At 40.1% G+C, this 17,501-nt stretch overlaps 1 protein-coding gene across 8 annotated transcripts in view; it reads right to left on the bottom strand.

Annotated features, from left to right (window-relative positions):
- The window catches only part of arhgef25b (Rho guanine nucleotide exchange factor (GEF) 25b), a 35,655-nt gene that overhangs the window by 16,084 nt on the left and 2,070 nt on the right, over positions 1-17,501 (bottom strand). Inside the window, exons 3-5 of one of the 8 annotated variants that reach the window (XM_056438239.1) lie at positions 13,775-13,887; positions 12,949-13,038; positions 8,574-8,697 (exon numbers count right to left, since the gene is read on the bottom strand). In XM_056438239.1, the coding sequence (XP_056294214.1) occupies positions 8,574-8,667 (94 nt within the window). In that variant the 5' untranslated portion in view covers positions 8,668-8,697; positions 12,949-13,038; positions 13,775-13,887. Of the gene's footprint in view, positions 1-8,573; positions 8,698-8,798; positions 9,003-12,948; positions 13,888-17,501 lie in introns of those variants that run through there. The other 7 variants (XM_056438237.1, XM_056438243.1, XM_056438235.1 and 4 more) reach the window with 7 other exon arrangements.

The following is a 17,501-nucleotide window of genomic DNA, read 5'->3' as shown; positions in this document are numbered from 1 at the left end:
AGTCAGCAAAACCTTCAAATATTAAGTTCACTGTTCACGGCATTGGTGATTTTATCATTGCGATGTATTTATTTAAATACATGTTCTCTTTATTCATCATGTTAATAGATGTCAGAATAAAGTCTCTAGCCTCGGACTGAACAGTGCTGATAACTAAAGTAGGTTGAATACAAATAAGACTGCAATCAAACTAATTCTTGGACAAGGTTTGAATCATTGGGACTGTTTGCCTATTTCCAAAATGAATCTCGTCAAAAGTAACAATAATCAGTTTAGGAAGGTATAAGAAAGAAAATGTATCAAGAACAACTTAAAAAGGCAAATAGTTGATGGAGATAAGGAGAAGGAAAGAAAAAGAAGAATAAAAGAAGTAGCACAAACAGTGGGAAACAAAAGTTGGCATGCCATATTAGTGTTTTGAGGCAAAGGCTAACATTAGCATGCTAAAATGCTCACAATCACAATGTAAGCTGATGTTTAGCATTCACTATCTTAGCCTTGTGTATTAGCATGCTAGCAGATGGTACATAGCTTAACACACAAGGTACAGCTGAGGATGATGGAAATGTCATTGGTATTCAAGGTATTTAGTCATAAACCAAAGTAATGTAAAACTCCAAAGGCCTCATTTCTAGCACCCTGGTAAAAACCTTCCAAGGAACACTTTGGTCTGCCAATAGACAAACACTGTCCCAGACCTCCATGCAACATTGAAGAGAGAGCAACAACCTCCCCACAAGGAACAATAAAATGTCAGAATTATTTTTGTTTTTTACTTTTAGTTTTGTGACTCAAGTAACAAATTGAAAGAACACATTTAACAGAATCAGTTGGTGCGAACATCCAGATATCCACGTCAACACATATTGTATGTTATCATCCTAAACAAAGACAGTTATCTGGTCTCTTGTTTTGTGTCTATCGTGACCAACCATCTTACATCTGTTGAAATGGTACCAACGTGCACCTTTCTGCAGGCTTTTCTACAAACACATCAGCGTTTTCTATGAACCCTTAATGGTGCATAATGGTCATTGTAAGGTCCAAATGACGCTGAGCTGAGCGACTCAGCTTGTCATGTTTGCTTGAGATGCTTATGTAATGTGTCATTTTCCAACAGAGCAAGAGCTGGGCCACCATCCGGACTGCAGAGTGTTAGCAGTCCGCCTGCTAGCATGCAAGCTATGAATGCATCCTGCAGGATTTATGGACATCAAAATGTAAACAAAAACAAATGTTGGTGTAACCTTTCTGTCCATGAAATAATTAAACAGTGGAGAGTAAAGTCTAACTTTATTATTATAATTTTCTGTGACCATTTCGACATCACTGCAGCAGATTTGTGTAACTCCGATGCTGGTGGTTTTATGTGACACACAAATGATCTGCTGCATACAGATTGATGGATTAAGCTTGGTGGGGTTTAATTCTCTAGGCAACCCGGGTTGGCTCAGACAACACACCGACCCAGATGGAAAGAGAAGGCAGAAAACAGGAACAAAACATTAGCAAAGGCTCAGTTTCTCCGACAGTAATCCTGTCTGTTGCACTGAGGCACTGGCAGCTCACTGGCAGTACATTGCACTGTGGCTAAACAACAAGTGCATATGTGAGAGGGTAAACTGATGTGACTAAATTGTTTTTTTTTTTTTTCTAATGTAATCTACTGAAGCAACCGACTTTACTTCAGCTTAAACAATATCCATGGATCATTTTTTTTATTCCTACAGTTAACCGACTGACCAATAACAAAGGCTGTGAATGATGACAGTGTGCAGGAGTTCAAATGAAGTAAGCAGTGAAATAAATGTTGTTAAAACCAAAACTAAATAAAGATAATTTATTTTAATTAAACTAAACTGAAACAGTATTGCTTGATTGAAAAGCATTACACCTGACTTGGACAAAAACAAACAAAAACTGGTATAAAACTAAATATATATAATCTTGAAGTAAACAAATATAATAAAATAAACCATAATTCAAATTAGGGCTGCACGGTGGTGTAGTGGCTATCACTGTCGCCTCACAGCAAGAGGGCCGTGGGTTCAATTCCCGGTCGAGGCGGTCCTTCTGTGTGGAGTTGCATGTTCTCCGCGTGGGTTCCCTCCGGGTTCTCTGGATTCCTCCCACAGTCCAAAGACATGCAGTCAGGTTAATTGATCTCTAAATTGCCCATAGGTGTGAATGTGAGAGTGAATGGTTGTATGTCTCTATATGTGCCCTCGATGGACTGGTGGCCTGTCCAGGGTGTCCCCTGCCTTCGCCCGATGTCAGCTGGGATCGGCTCCAGCGCCCCCGCGACCCTAATGAGGATAAGCGGTATTGATGATGGATGGATAATTAAAATGTCTAAACTTGTATAACCTTTCCTCTGACACAGATTCATGCACCTGTGCTAGAAATGCAGTTGTGGTTTTGAAGTAAAAATATGTTTTACTCTCTCTGAGTAGTTCATTTTAAATTTCAACATAGTATATACATTTAAAACATTTGACCAGTAAAGTGGAATTAAAACTTTAGAGCAGCATTTCATCGATGGACAATATGATATAATGTGATATAGTCTGAAGGACTACAGAGGGCAGATGGTTGAATATTAACAGCTTTATTGCTACATTTGAATGACAACCAAAGTATTTAGACTTTAGGTTTCATAGTATTGTTAAAAGCAAGGTGGTATATTTAAAGTTCCGGCTATAAACTTTAGGGAATAAAACACTTCCACAAAGCTAATTTGATGTGTATAAAGATAAGATGATTCTTCTCTTGAGGACAGGGTATAATAATAATCAACATATTGGATGTGAGAAAGAACATTTACTGTGTTTGTGGTGCTTCCTAATTAAAATAATAGAAGTCTCCCTCTGTAAAGTAGACGAGTGGGATAGTTACATCTTCCCCACTAAACCCCATAAATGGTCATGGTCAGCGACAGAGGAATTACTGAGGTGATGACACGTCACCAAGTCTCAGCATGACTAAAGCTTTACACATGTTACCTGCCAAGCCTTCATATGTGCGTATGTGAGAATATTACTGATGGTGCTTCATATTCTGTGCGTGCTCATGTAGGAAATGATCATTATTATATTCAAGCTCAGTAATTGTTTGGGTTATAGACTGCTTCACTTCCTGTTGGAATACTGCCAAGGAAAATACTTCTCAGTCCACACCGCTGTCATCACCCAAACTACAAATCAGTCACGATCATGTTGTCTGCATCCACTCACACCCAAACAGGGCTGATGCACAGTTTATCAATCGAGTGATAGATTAATATAATTAAAAACCCACAACTTCACATGCACACACACAGACACACAATAAAAAAATAATCATCTTCTTTGATCCACATTAAACTAATGAGTGGTTTCATTCCTAAATACAAAAGAGGATTTGCAACATGTATGTACAAATGGTGCACAGTTACTCAGGAAAAGACAACTATTCATACAATCTGTCATACTCGTTGAATGTGTTGTAACTCTGTAATGTCTCCCTCTGTACACATGACATCTATATGTCTTCTGTCCATCCTGGAGAGGGATCCTCCTCTGTTGCTCTCCTGAAGGTGTCTTCCCTTTTTTCCTTGTGAAAGGTTTTTTTTCTATTTTTTGGGAGTTTTTCCTGATCCGATGTGAGGTCCTGGGACAGGGATGTCGTATGTGGACAGATTGTAAAGCCCTCTGAGGTAAATTTGTAATTTGTGTTATTGGGCTTTACAAAATAAACTGAATTGAACTGAATTAAATTGAAAAAGGGTTGGCCACACAGAAAGAAAGCAGATTGAAGCTGAACGTTAAACCAGGATCAGATCAGCTGATCTCCCTGTGCATTAACTCTATCCCACTCCAGACAGTCACTTGACAGTCACTGGTATGTAACTTATGTGTTATTTACTTTAAAATATTGCTGTTTCCAACCAAATGTGTTGCTGCTAACTGCTCTCCGCTGGCCAGCTCCCACTGCTGCATCACACAATGGTTCAGTACGTACCATCAAACTGGGATACACAAAGCATCTGAAGATACATGTCATCATCTATACAGTCTATGGTTGCCATATGTGTTTAGGAATCATTGCACAGTTTCATGCTTGTGGTTCGTCTACTCTTGTTGTGCTTTGCTCTTAGTCTGTGACCTGAGCCATTATTAGGTTGATAATATTTACTGGTGAAATATGACAAGAATGATTATGCTTAACATCCCTTCACATCACATGTAAATACATCCTGCATGTTGACAACTGACCCAGTTACAGTTCTCACAGTATCGCAGGACATCTACTCCTCGTGCTTTCTGTTTCCCACAGCACTCAGGCTGCTGATGTGGCTTCTCACTCGCATATTGTTGTCAACCCTCATAATTTTTGTCTGCTGCTCAATAAAATACTCTCTCTCTTGCGCTCTACTCCATCCCCCTTTACTGGAGGTCTGGTTAAGGCTGAGGGGACTGAACATGTTGGAGACATTTATCTGAGAGTGTATGACACTTTAACATATTAGTAATCACTTCATCTATTGTTGATGAACAAATTATTGATCAGAGCAACTTAATTCACACCTTGCACTTACATCTTGAGAAGAGTGTGTGGATGAAGCATTACGTTGGTAAATTGTACTCCTTTATTCTGTCTCTGCTCTGGAACTTCATGGGTTGCAATTGCAACAATACACATATAAATGTCTGCCACTATCTGGCTACATTACTTTCAATCGGTATGTGTGGATATTGTCCGAACGTACAGAACATTCTCGTGGACGCAATTTCTTAGGCAGCTAATTTTTTCAAATTTGGCACAAACTTCCACCTGGACTCAAGAATGAACTGATTAGAATTTGATGTTCAAAGGTCACTTAAACCAACACTCAAGGACTCATATGCTAAATATGTTAATTTTCCATAAATGTCTAAGAGAATACACGATGATGTGATGACGTTTTGGACAGACATGGGAGTACACTGTAACATGAATGGATTGCAGAGGAAGTAATTTTAGATGTTTCTAACTAAATGTCTCTACAAATAAACGTGCCTGCCTCAGAGGAGAGTGTCTGCTGGACACTTCCCCTGTAGGACAAAGGACCTTGTTGAAATGAAGATCAGGCACCTCTGTGGTTCAGCGACAATATACCACAAAACAATCACCAAATGAAAAAGTGCTCCATGGCTGAGCCGACAGATAACCTCCCGTACATAGCTGTACTAGACACGTGTGTGCTTGTTAGTCATCATGTTTACTTCTTCACATACTGGCAGTGATGACCTCATACACACTGAATGGTTACTCAAGACAGTTTCTGAGCCTGAGTGATATGTGTGTTATAAGACGGTGAGATTTGTTGGCAGGACTTTAAAGTATATTTCCAAGCACGCTCCCTCAAACATACTTGGAGGCCTTTCTCTGCATTTATAAATAGCTGTTGGACATTGAGCCAAATAAAATGAAACACTCCATGAGAGAGATTGCAGCATGAAGGAATTATAGGAAGGAAGTCTTCAGGGGAGGTAGTGGGAAACGAAAAAGCCCAAGACACATAAAAGAAAGCCCCAATTCGCAGAAGAACAACACATGAAAAAATAAAAAAAGCTCTCTAGCTAAAGTATTGCTGCAATCACAAGAATAGAACAAGTATACAAGAAAAGAGGAACAGAATAGGTGAAAAGGGAGAGCAGCTATCCTGATTGTAACTGCTAGGCTTTCCATAAACACAAAGCTTACTCATCCACAAACTCACAAGCACAGAAAGGACACGTGACACCTGGTAAAACAGCATTTTATAGTAGAAATGTGTATTCTAAAGAAAAGTGCCTCAGCTATTCTAATCGTTTTGATCAAAGGTGGGAAAGCAAGGCATCTCATGTAAAGACCGTTTTCATATTTATATATTTTCCTCGTCTATTTGCACAGTCGGTCAGAGCAGAGCAGCTCAGGGAAGAGCTGTTCTGTAATCACTCCCCGAGCAACTGGAACAACAGAGGATTTAAGGGTCGGGGCAGTAATGGGACATTTTTGTGTGTCTGTGCATGTTCAAAAGTGTGTGTGCGTACAGCTGCCTTTGCTCTGAAGCAGAGTCACAGTTGTGTAGGGGTACAGATTAAGAAAATCACTCTCTGTTTAAACTATGTTTTTTCTTAGGGATGGGTTACTTTCGTAAAAGTATTATTTTAGCAGCCAAGCAAGCTAAGCTAGCCATCTTTCGCGACTTCACAGTTCAAAGACACTGCCACTCTTAAGTCGTGGACTTGAGTGTTATCCCTGATGTTGTGTAGATGTGTTTCATCTCTTTCCTCATAATGTTAAAAAGACTCAGCAAACAAACGTTGAAGTTAAAATGTATAGTGTTTGCTTCCTTGTGTGTGTGTTTTTGTGTGTGTGTGTGGGGGGGGGGGGGGGGGATGCATGTGTGTGTGTGTGTGTGTGATGAGTTTCTTTAAGCCTAGTTTTCCAGAGAGAGAAATGTCGGTAAAGTGACTCATTGATTCATTTGTTCCAGAGATTCAGAGATCAGCAGCATATCCAGATGCGACTCCGTCTGTGACTTTGGTTGAAACATGAATCTCTGGCTGCTCTCGCTGTATCTGTATCGCATACTTCTAAAAAATGGATTTCCAATAAATTATTTCCCCCAAAATATGGATGAATCTAGCTTTTGTTCACAATTGTGAGGCCTTTTGTGCTTGGATGACAAATACATACATCACATGTCCTCTCAAAGATCAACCAAACCCAACGGGGACAACACAGCCATTGACGAGCTCGGCTGGAGTGCACTAGTTGTTAGCTGAGGTTTCTGTTTACAGTTAGCAGCGTTAATATGGTGAGCTCCATTGTTTCAGCTAATCCTTCCTGCAGTCAGCAATGAAGCCGTTTTGTGGTTGTTAACAGTGCAAAACAATGTTGTAACTGCACAATAAACAAATACAAACCAACACTATAAACTCACTCATTAGAGCAGTGGTTCTCAAATGGGGTGCTCCCCTGAGGGTACGTAAAGGCACTCCAGTGACATTTAAAAATATATATATTTTAAATTAGCATGCGTTAAAAAATCCTTTAAAAATAGTTATTTAATAAATATTATGTAAGTTCATAAACTGAATTGTATATAGTATATATTATATTAGACATTGCTGGCACAGCACTGTGTATTACATCTTTGTCTTTACCAAAAATGCTTTGCCCTGGTTTGGGGTACTTGGCTGAAACAAATATTTACATACATCACTGAAACAGATTTGAGAACCTCTGCATTAGAGTGTCGACGTCCACCAGGTGTGTCTGTGATGACCACGGCTGCAATGTTTGATTGAATAAACACAACCTACAATCGGCTTACCCTCCGTCGAAATGCCAAGAGTATCAGCTGAGTTGTTTCCCGCACACCTCACACAACAGATCATTTTAATCTATTTTAATCTATGCCGATTTCTGCACCAGCTCTGTAGATGCGGGCGTCTCAGCTCCTTTTCATGGGCTTTTAAATGTGACTTGAAGCGTTTGTTTAGGCAATAAAAAAGACACTGAATATTTGTGTCTCTGGGCGCAGACCAGCATTTAAGTGGCATCCAAGCGCCAATTGAGTGGTGGTGATGCAGTCAGCTGTGTGTGTAGTTCCACAAGTTGTTAGTTGCCAAACAATAAAAGTAACTGTTTTCTCCATAAAAATACAGTGTGCGGTTTTCTTCCACAGTGTCTCGGACCGCAGAGTAGAGATGTGAGTGAGGAGTCAATGGCAGCACACAACAGGCAAGAAAAGAAGTTTGGAGAGATTTTGAGTCACCACAGGAGAGATCCCTGAGCATGCAGCCGTAACTGGCCGCCCAAAATCGTTTGCTGCAGCAGAATGCAACATTAGCCGTGGACAGACACAAAGGTGCACACGCACACGTGTGAGCCATTGTTTGTTGAATCTCCTGGCAGAGATAATAACAGGGCACACAGTGGAGGTATATTAGAAGCCAGGAGCTAATATATTCACAATAAGAATAAATAGAAATACCCCAGCGGTAAGTAATAATGTTTGTTTTTGCAGCTAAAACTGAGTGCATTTCATACTTTTTTGCATCGAATGCATCAAACATTTAAGATTGATGTATCATCCACAATATAATCACAATTGTTTTTATTCTACACTTTTTCTATAATTATGTAAACATGAAGGATACTACAATGAAGGATACTACAATGCTGTCCAAACAACACACTTTTTTGTTACCTGGCTATTTAATAATAAGAAATATGATTATAATAATTCAGATTAATGTAGCGCTTTTCAAAGTAATAAAGCTTCTTTACATATGCTGCTGGCCACTCTGTATGACAAGCACGGTGAGACTGGGAGACGAATGAATGGAAAACATAATACAAATTAATAAAACATGTATAAAAAAGGTACTTTTTACTTTGACTTAGAGAAACTACTGTTAGCTTTGATGTATCATACATAAGTAACAACCGAGTGCATCTCCTAACATTAGCCAACTTTGTAGTAATTATAATCAGAAGGACCATAGTCCACAGTCAGAGTAGAACTACAGTAAAAGTACTCCTGAAGAGCATCTACATACCTCGAACTCCAACAAAGCAGCAGCCACATTTGCTGAGAAGTTTTCTGAACAGGTGCTGACACCCACAGCCTCTCTGGTGGTGACCCCCTCTCATGATGATCCACTGCTGCTGCTAGACTCAAGACTATCAGAAGAAGTCATCGTGCTGGACACACAACTACATGTACATACACAAACACACACACACACACACACACACACACACACACACACACACACACTCACACACTATTCCTGTGGTAATACCCTGAGGAGATGTGAGGTTAAGTGTACCGAGAGCTCCACAGTCATAGTCCGACTCTGAGTACAAAACCTCTGGGGAAAAAATGCCGTTTCGATCCCATGATTTGAAGAATAACAGCCTAAAAACCCAGAGACAGCTCTCCCCTCCACTCGTCAGCCTCTCTGTGTGGTCAGATAGTGGAAAACGAATACGAGAGGGACCAGAAATAGTGAGGGAGCGACAGGGAGGCAGGGAATGGGAGGGGCTGTGATGAGGAAGGGGGTGGGGGCTAACATGCTGCACTGCTGTGCCAGCATCTGTTTCCAAGTCCCACTTCCTCTCATTCCTCTCCCCTTCCTCCCCTTCTGCTCCCTCTCCGCTCTCCACTCTCCCCTTCTGTTCCCTCTCCGCTCTCCACTCTCCCCTTCTGTTCCCTGTTCCCTCTCCCCTCTCCCCTCTCTCATTAGCTTCTCTTCTCAGTGTTAGTTCTGTGGCTGTGGGATCTTTAGTTCTGTCATCGCAAATATATAAAATATATTTCAAGTTCGCATTAATTTGAAAAATCCTCAGAAAATAGTTATTTCCTGAATATCCAATAAAATATAGGTGGAAGTAAATGACTGAATTTGATATACTCTATATTAAATCAGACGCTGATGGCACAGTGCTGTGTATTACATTTTACCCCCAATCTAACTTAATCTAATCTAAACCGAACCTAAACCTAAAATAGATGTTTTATATATATATATATATAAACTAAATATACAAACTAAAGCAAACATCACGAAAGCTTGAAAGCACATGGCGTTCCACCGGACACAGTAACCTCATTTAAGAGTAGACTTCAGACTTTCCTCTTTGACAGAGCTTATAGTTCGGGCTGAATCAGGTTCACCTGGTCCAGCCCCTTGATATGCTGCTATAGGCTTATAGCTGCTGGGGGACGTTTAGGATGCACTGAGCACCTCTCTCCTCTTCTCTCTCTGCTTATGGATGAATTTTCATCTCTCCATTTCACATTATTAACTCAGCTTCCTCCCCGAGTCCTTGTGACTTCACGTCTCATAGGGTCCATTGGACCTGGCTGGGTCTGAGGCCTCCTGCCTGGTGGGCTGACCTCATTGGTCTGGCCTCTTTTGCGATGCCTCATGCCTTGGAGGCCGTGCTGTCACGGCTCAGCCGTGACTCATGTCCTTTTTAGTTTTTTCCCTGTGTCTCTTGTGTCCCCTGTTTGTTCCCTGTTATGTGTGCGTGTGTGTGTGTGTCTGCTCAGCCGCCGCAGCTCACGCCACCTCACTGTTCTACCTGCACTCACCTCCTGTCCTACCATCTCATCAGTGTTCCATTTAGTAAACGTTACCTTCACCCAACCTTGTAGTTCCTGTGTCTGCGCTTGAGTCCAACCGAAAACGAACCCTCACACCCGCCTCCTGCCATGGCCCTGCTTATGCGCCCGCCCCCCCTCTTTTCTTTTCCTTCTTTTCTTCCATGGATTGTGGTCCATGCCTAGTAGTAATTATTCATACATTTCTGTCATATTCATTAAATGTGTTGTAACTCTGTAACGCTGTTGATCTGTACAAATGATATCTATTTGCTTCTGGCCATCCGGTGAAAAGGATCCTCCTCTGTTGGGGAGTTTCTCCTGATCCGATGTGAGGTCCTGGGACAGGGATGTCATGTATGTACAGATTGTAAAGCCAAATTTGAGCCTAATTTGTGATATTGAGCCATACAAAATAAGCTGAATTGAATTGATTTGAATATGAATATATATATATATATATATATATATATATATATATATAGGACTGTCTCAGAAAATTAGAATATTGTGATAAAGTTCTTTATTTTCTGTAATGCAATTAAAAAAACAAAAATGTCATGCATTCTGGATTCATTACAAATCAACTGAAATATTGCAAGCCTTTTATTCTTTTAATATTGCTGATTATGGCTTACAGCTTAAGAAAACTCAAATATCCTATCTCTAAATATTAGAATATCATGAAAAAGTATACTAGTAGGGTATTAAACAAATCACTTGAATCGTCTAATTAACTCGAAACACCTGGAAACACATTTTCAAATGTTTGATTTTGTTTTGCTGTTATAAATCTTTTTTTTTACTTGGTCTGAGGAAATATTCAAATTTTATGAGATAGGATTTTAGAGTTTTCTTAAGCTGTAAGCCATAATCAGCAATATTAAAAGAATAAAAGGCTTGCAATATTTCAGTTGATTTGTAATGAATCCAGAATGCATGACATTTTTGTTTTTTTAATTGCATTACAGAAAATAAAGAACTTTATCACAATATTCTAATTTTCTGAGACAGTCCTGTATATGTCATTGATATTTGGGTTGAGTCCACCGGATACAACTCTTATTGGCAAGTAACATGTAAACTAGTAAACTCCAAACCAGAGTCCCACCTGGCTCCAGCGTGCATCAGTAGAGAGATGTAGGCGGCAGAGACGTTGGCGTCCAGGCCAACTTGAGCACGACCGTCAAGCAGCCGCGACAATGTGGGCGGAAACCGGCTATGCTGGTGGTGCCTCTGCCAGGTCTACGCCCTATCTAACGAGACTCGTGAAACTCACATAAATAGACGTTGATGTCTGACATCCTTGATGTCACTGTGATGTCACAAGATGAACTGATCAAGAAACGCTACTTTTTCTTCTTAATCTTTCCTTTTTTACTTGTGATACACTGGAGAATAAATTTTAGAGGAGCTAGCCACCAACAGTTAAATGTTTTTAAATGCCAAATTCAGAGTATATTTACCATTGTGGGATTGCCTCCACACGGCTCTCAAAATGGCGACAGCTGAGCCAATAACAAGCAGCTAACAATGCACAAGGCACCAACAGCGCAAACAAGGGCAACAGTGTTTACTCTGGGTTAACCCGGTATCATATGTGGTGATGCTCGGGGTTGGGATGAGATGATCAGCAGTAAACATCATATGAATGCAGTACAGAGCGGCGGCGATTAGCTATAGTCGGGCACACAGAGTAGGACTCATATTTACCAACATGCATGCACAGCCAGACCAGATACACGTAGACAAAGCAAAGAGAAGCTTGAATTACAATTCAGGATGACATTACGCCATCATATCTTTACATCGTGGTTTGTTAGTATAGTAATGTTCTGAATTTCCTATTTAGCGCCTTTAATGTTTGCAAACTCTATACTGAGGGGTAGACATGTCATATTTTGTTGGGAATTTCCAAAACCTTACTGGGAAAGTGACTCAGACTCAGCCCGTCACTCAGATGTACTTGCACTTTTGGATCAACAAAGATGATTAAACTGCTGAATAACCTCCCTCTCTAATCAATAAGTCAGTTGTCTGCTCTCCTTTGTCACCACAGGTACCGAAGCATGTTGTCTTTAACTGAATAACCAACATGAATAAATATCTCACACATCAAACTGAGCTGGCAGGATGGAGGCGGACCGATTTAATCTCAAAACCAAGATTAAGCATTTATGATGTGATGATTTTCCGAGCACAGCTGTCCAGGCTCGTGGCAGCCGTTAGTTTGATTTAAGAAGATTTCTGCATAGACATATCCAAGCCCAAACAAGGACGAAGTCAGTGAAGAAGAAAACCAAACAGGAAGCAAAGACTTGAGCTGCTGTTGCTATATGACACACATTTGTAAATTAGACAGGTCCACACACACATAGATACAAAAACATTCACGTCACAGGTCGACCAGCATTACCCTGCAATCTCAAACCACTGAGGACGGATTACAGCTATAAAAATATAAAAATGCTCTCTTGGCCATCAAGTTAAGCTTTAATAAACTCTGCTGACATAATGACCCATCTGAGCTGAAATGCACTGATCTCTCCACAATGTAGGATTATTGTATGTGCATGTGTAAGTGGGTGTGCACACGCTTAATTAGCTAGTATGTAATTATAAGGATATGTTGATGTAGGCTTTCTGTATTTGCTGTTGCTTTTAGTCTTAAAAAGTTCAATGCATCCATGATGTGTGCAAAGTGAAACTCTGATGCTCTTCCTTTCTGTCAGATAGCTCACCATTGCTGACATAAGAGGGGCACAAAGCGCATTTATCAAAAGTCACAGAACACAAGAGCAGAGTAGATGAACCCACTGTGTTACCTTTGCATCCTGCAGCCTCACTGGACTTCCTGGTCCACTTGAACTGCGTCTGAATGTCCTGGTTCTCCAACAGTCTCTCTGGGCTGGTGTCTGAAACCTCACACAAAAGACAGATTAAACAGTTCACAAGTTAAAGTTCGATCATAAACATAATGTCCCCTTCAACAAGCCTTTTATTTGTAGCTGTATTAAAGGGATACGTGTGACTGATTTAGAAGTAGGGAGGAACTAACGGAACAAAAAGAGTGATTGAGCTAATTACACCACTTTTCTTCTAGATTTCACCTCTCTCTCTTTCCTATTTTTGGTTCATCTTAAGCGGTTTCTTATCTTATCTGAGGAATGTCACTGAGAGGACGAAACTAATCAGGAGAGTGGAGGACCACTTCAAATCCTAGGCCAAAGAAGTCTGATGCTGTCCGTTAAATAAATTAAGTTAATTTCAATTGAAAATGTACTTAAAACAGAACACTTAAAAAATAGAAAGCAGGGCTTTATTTGCCACATAAACAACAGCAAAATTGTAACAGCACATGAGCTAAATTACTACAAGTCATGATCCCAAGGCCAATTATAATTAAACTATGATTGGTTTTAAATCACCCCTATTTCTAAAACAAATTAATTTGATAATATAGTGTGGCAGCTAGGGCGGTGGAGTCTCTAATTGGCCTTGGCTGCTGGCTGATTGACAATAAGTCAGCAGCTGACGCTGCACCCATAAAAGAGCAGCAAAGAGTTGTTAACAGAGTGGAAGGAAAGGGAGTGAGCAGAGGCGCAGTCTTGCGGTCTGCTGAATTAAATAAAGAATGTTACTGAACAGAACCTTGGTATTGGCTGATCCTTGGTGCTTTGGGGGGAAATCCACGGGTGAGGGCACGAATCCCGTGACATATAGATTATCTGATGAGCCGCAGCATTTTGGGGGGTTTTCAATTCCTATTAAAAAAGAATGTAAAGGTAATTCATCATAAATATATGTGTACAGAATATTCTTACTTTCAGGTGTGGCTCTCTTGTTTTGTGGTATTAATGATGGGTCTAACTCCATTTCACACAATGTCAACATTTATGCAAGTATACAAAAATTAAGAGTAGCCCAAGTTGATATACTCAAGTTGTTACCTTTGAAGTTTGATATTTCCATTACCTCACTTGAACAACATTGGCCTTGTAAACCAAGGACACTCACTTCATCAACCTTGTAATCTAGAAGTTCTTCAGTCCTCCCGTGCACTTTTGCCAAAGTCTTTATTTTGGCGTCTTTTCTCTTCACATTAATGTTTTTATATTCAGTTGTCTCCCCGCAATTAAGCATCCATGATGGATAATTTGATGTTTGATTTTTTTTAGTTAAAAACAGAAACAAGTGAAAAATCGAAGAAGCAATCCAGGCGTCTGCCTGACGTCCAACAGAAGGAACAAAATAGACAATTTGGCCAGATGAGGACAGATGTTCAATTGCAGTGGGATGATCTGTTCTCAGGCCCTTCTGCATAAGAGGAGGGTCAGTCGGTCCAGACCGGTCCAGCCACGTCCCACAGGCTAGTTTCAGACTGTGACCATTCCTAAAGCAGGAATTTGAACTAAATCAAAATAGTAAACAACATGGTGCTTTATCATTGTCACCGTGTGGACCAGATTGAACTCCCTCTATGATTTCCTTGTGTTATTTTCATTAGTCCTGTTTCATTCATTTAGAGTTTTTATTCCATTTTCTACGACTACACTGCGAGTCCTGGAACCAAAAATATATCTGAATCTCACTTCATAGAGTTCCGATGGACTTTAGATATAAATCATGTTCAGGAAGTTTTAACATTCCTAATATTTAGGACACATGTATAACTCGGTATGCATCAGCTTCACTCTAACATGACCAAATGATAAAATGTTAGAGTAAAGCCTGTTGAACTGCGAGAGAGCGTCATCCTGTGATACATTGGTGATCATCACTAAGCAACGGCTGCCCTGCAGTTTGGTGAAATTACCTCTGTTGGTGTTTAAACTATTGAGTCCTGAATCTTCTGTTCAGTCACCTCTAAAGTGTGATTTGATCTGCCAATCACAATTTGTGCTGATTCATTGTGGGTCAAATGTATTCATGACAGTCTAATTAACTTGTTTGCCCAAAAATATCAAAATAAAGACAAAAAGAGGAGAAATGGCATAACTACGAGACTCTCTTAGTTTTAACAATTACAAAAAAGTTTGTAGTGGCAGAAACTGTGAGTGAGTGTGTTGAGACAAACAAAGGCCAGAAAGTAATCCCCTCCATAAAGCTGTTGTAATTGGGATGAGCTAAGCGCAGAAGCTGAACATCCAGTGTCTCTGTGAAGACTCTGCAGAGACTCCTCCTCTCAGTTTGATGTCATCACAACAATGTGTGGGATGGAAATGGTTAAAGTACCTCTATAGACTATTCATGGTCATAACCTCATTGAATGAACTATAACTCATGCACTGTCCTTCTGCACATTCATGGGATATTCCTCTCTCAGGTCTTCCTTTTTCCAATACATGATTATCCTAGAAGGTTTTCTTGGTCCGATGTGAGTTTTGGGTTAACTGAATTGAATTGAATTACTGAACAGAACCTTGGTATTGGCTGATCCTTGGTGCTTTGGGGGGAAATCCACGGGTGAGGGCACGAATCCCGTGACATATAGATTATCTGATGAGCCGCAGCATTTTGGAGGGTTTTCAATTCCTATTAAAAAAGAATGTAAAGGTATATTCTCCTTGGCAATATATGTGTACCAGAATTATACTTACTAGGTGTGGCTCTCTTTGTTTTGTGTGGTATTAATGATGGGTCCTAACTCCATTTCACACACAATGTCAACATTTATGCAAGTATACAAAATTAAGAGTAGCCCAAGTTGATATGCTACTACAAGTTGTTACCTTGGAAGGTTTGATATTTCATTACTCCACTTGAACAACATTGGCCTTGTAAACCAAGGACACTCACTTCATCAACCTTGTAATCTAGAAGTTCTTCAGTCCTCCCGTGCACTTTTGCCAAAGTCTTTATTTTGGCGTCTTTTCTCTTCACATTAATGTTTTTAAATTCAGTTGTCTCCCCGCAATTAAGCATCCATGATGGATAATTTGATGTTTATTTAGTTAAAAAAACAGAAACAAGTTGAAAATCTTCAGAAAGCAATCTCCAGCGTCCTGCCTGACGTCCAACAGAAGGAACAAAATAGACAATTTGGCCAGATGAGGACAGATGTTCAATTGCAGTGGGATGATCTGTTCTCAGGCCCTTCTGCATAAGAGGAGGGTCAGTCGGTCCAGACCGGTCCAGCCACGTCCCACAGGCTAGTTTCAGACTGTGACCATTCCTAAAGCAGGAATTTGAACTAAATCAAAATAGTAAACAACATGGTGCTTTATCATTGTCACCGTGTGGACCAGATTGAACTCCCTCTATGATTTCCTTGTGTTATTTTCATTAGTCCTGTTTCATTCATTTAGAGTTTTATTCCATTTTCCTACGACCTATTACTGCGAGTCCTGGAACCAAAAATATATCTGAATCTCACTTCATAGAGTTCCGATGGACTTTAGATATAAATCATGTTCAGAGTTTTCTAACATTCCTAATATTTAGGACACATGTATAACTCGGTATGCATCAGCTTCACTCTAACATGACCAAATGATAAAATGTGAGAGTAAAGCCTGTTGAACTGCGAGAGAGCGTCATCCTGTGATACATTGGTGATCATCACTAAGCAACGGCTGCCCTGCAGTTTGGTGAAATTACCTCTGTTGGTGTTTAAACTATTGAGTCCTGAATCTTCTGTTCAGAGTCACCTCTAAAGTGTGATTTGATCTGCCAATCACAATTTGTGCTGATTCATTGTGGGTCAAATGTATTCATGACAGTCTAATTAACTTGTTTGCCCAAAAATATCAAAATAAAGACAAAAAGAGAGGAGAATTGGCATGTAACTTCGAGAGACTCTCTTTAGTTTAACAATTACAAAGAGGTAACGGTAGCAGGAAACACTGGTGGAGTGTTGAAAGATGACAAAGGCCAGAAAGTAATCCCCTCCATAAAGCTGTTGTAATTGGGATGAGCTAAGCGCAGAAGCTGAACATCCAGTGTCTCTGTGAAGACTCTGCAGAGACTCCTCCTCTCAGTTTGATGTCATCACAACAATGTGTGGGATGGAAATGGTTAAAGTACCTCTATTTACAGGCCCAGGAGGAAACTGTGACCTCTCGGCTGCTCTGGAAACACAGTAGGTGTGTTGTAGTGAGTCAGAAGGCGTCTAACAAGAAGTCACAAAGGAGTGACATACACTGAGCGACACTTGGATACATCTACATTTACAGCTAATAGGTTTATGGTGAGTGTTTATTCTTTATGTTCTGTTAGTTTGATCAAAGTGTTTTCTTTGTACTGATGAGGAATGGTAGATTGTGCAGTTCTTCCTCTGAATCTTCATTTTGATTTCATGATCTGCGGTTGCACATTGGTCTTTGGCATGCCTGAGATTCCTAAAAAATCGTTCATAGAGATAAGTGGGTTCTTGTAC

This window comes from Pseudoliparis swirei, chromosome 18 (assembly GCF_029220125.1).
Source record: "Pseudoliparis swirei isolate HS2019 ecotype Mariana Trench chromosome 18, NWPU_hadal_v1, whole genome shotgun sequence".
In the NCBI taxonomy this organism is placed as follows: domain Eukaryota; kingdom Metazoa; phylum Chordata; class Actinopteri; order Perciformes; family Liparidae; genus Pseudoliparis; species Pseudoliparis swirei.
The sequence above is the reverse complement of the archived record's forward strand: the minus strand, read 5'-3'. Positions and strand labels throughout refer to the sequence as shown.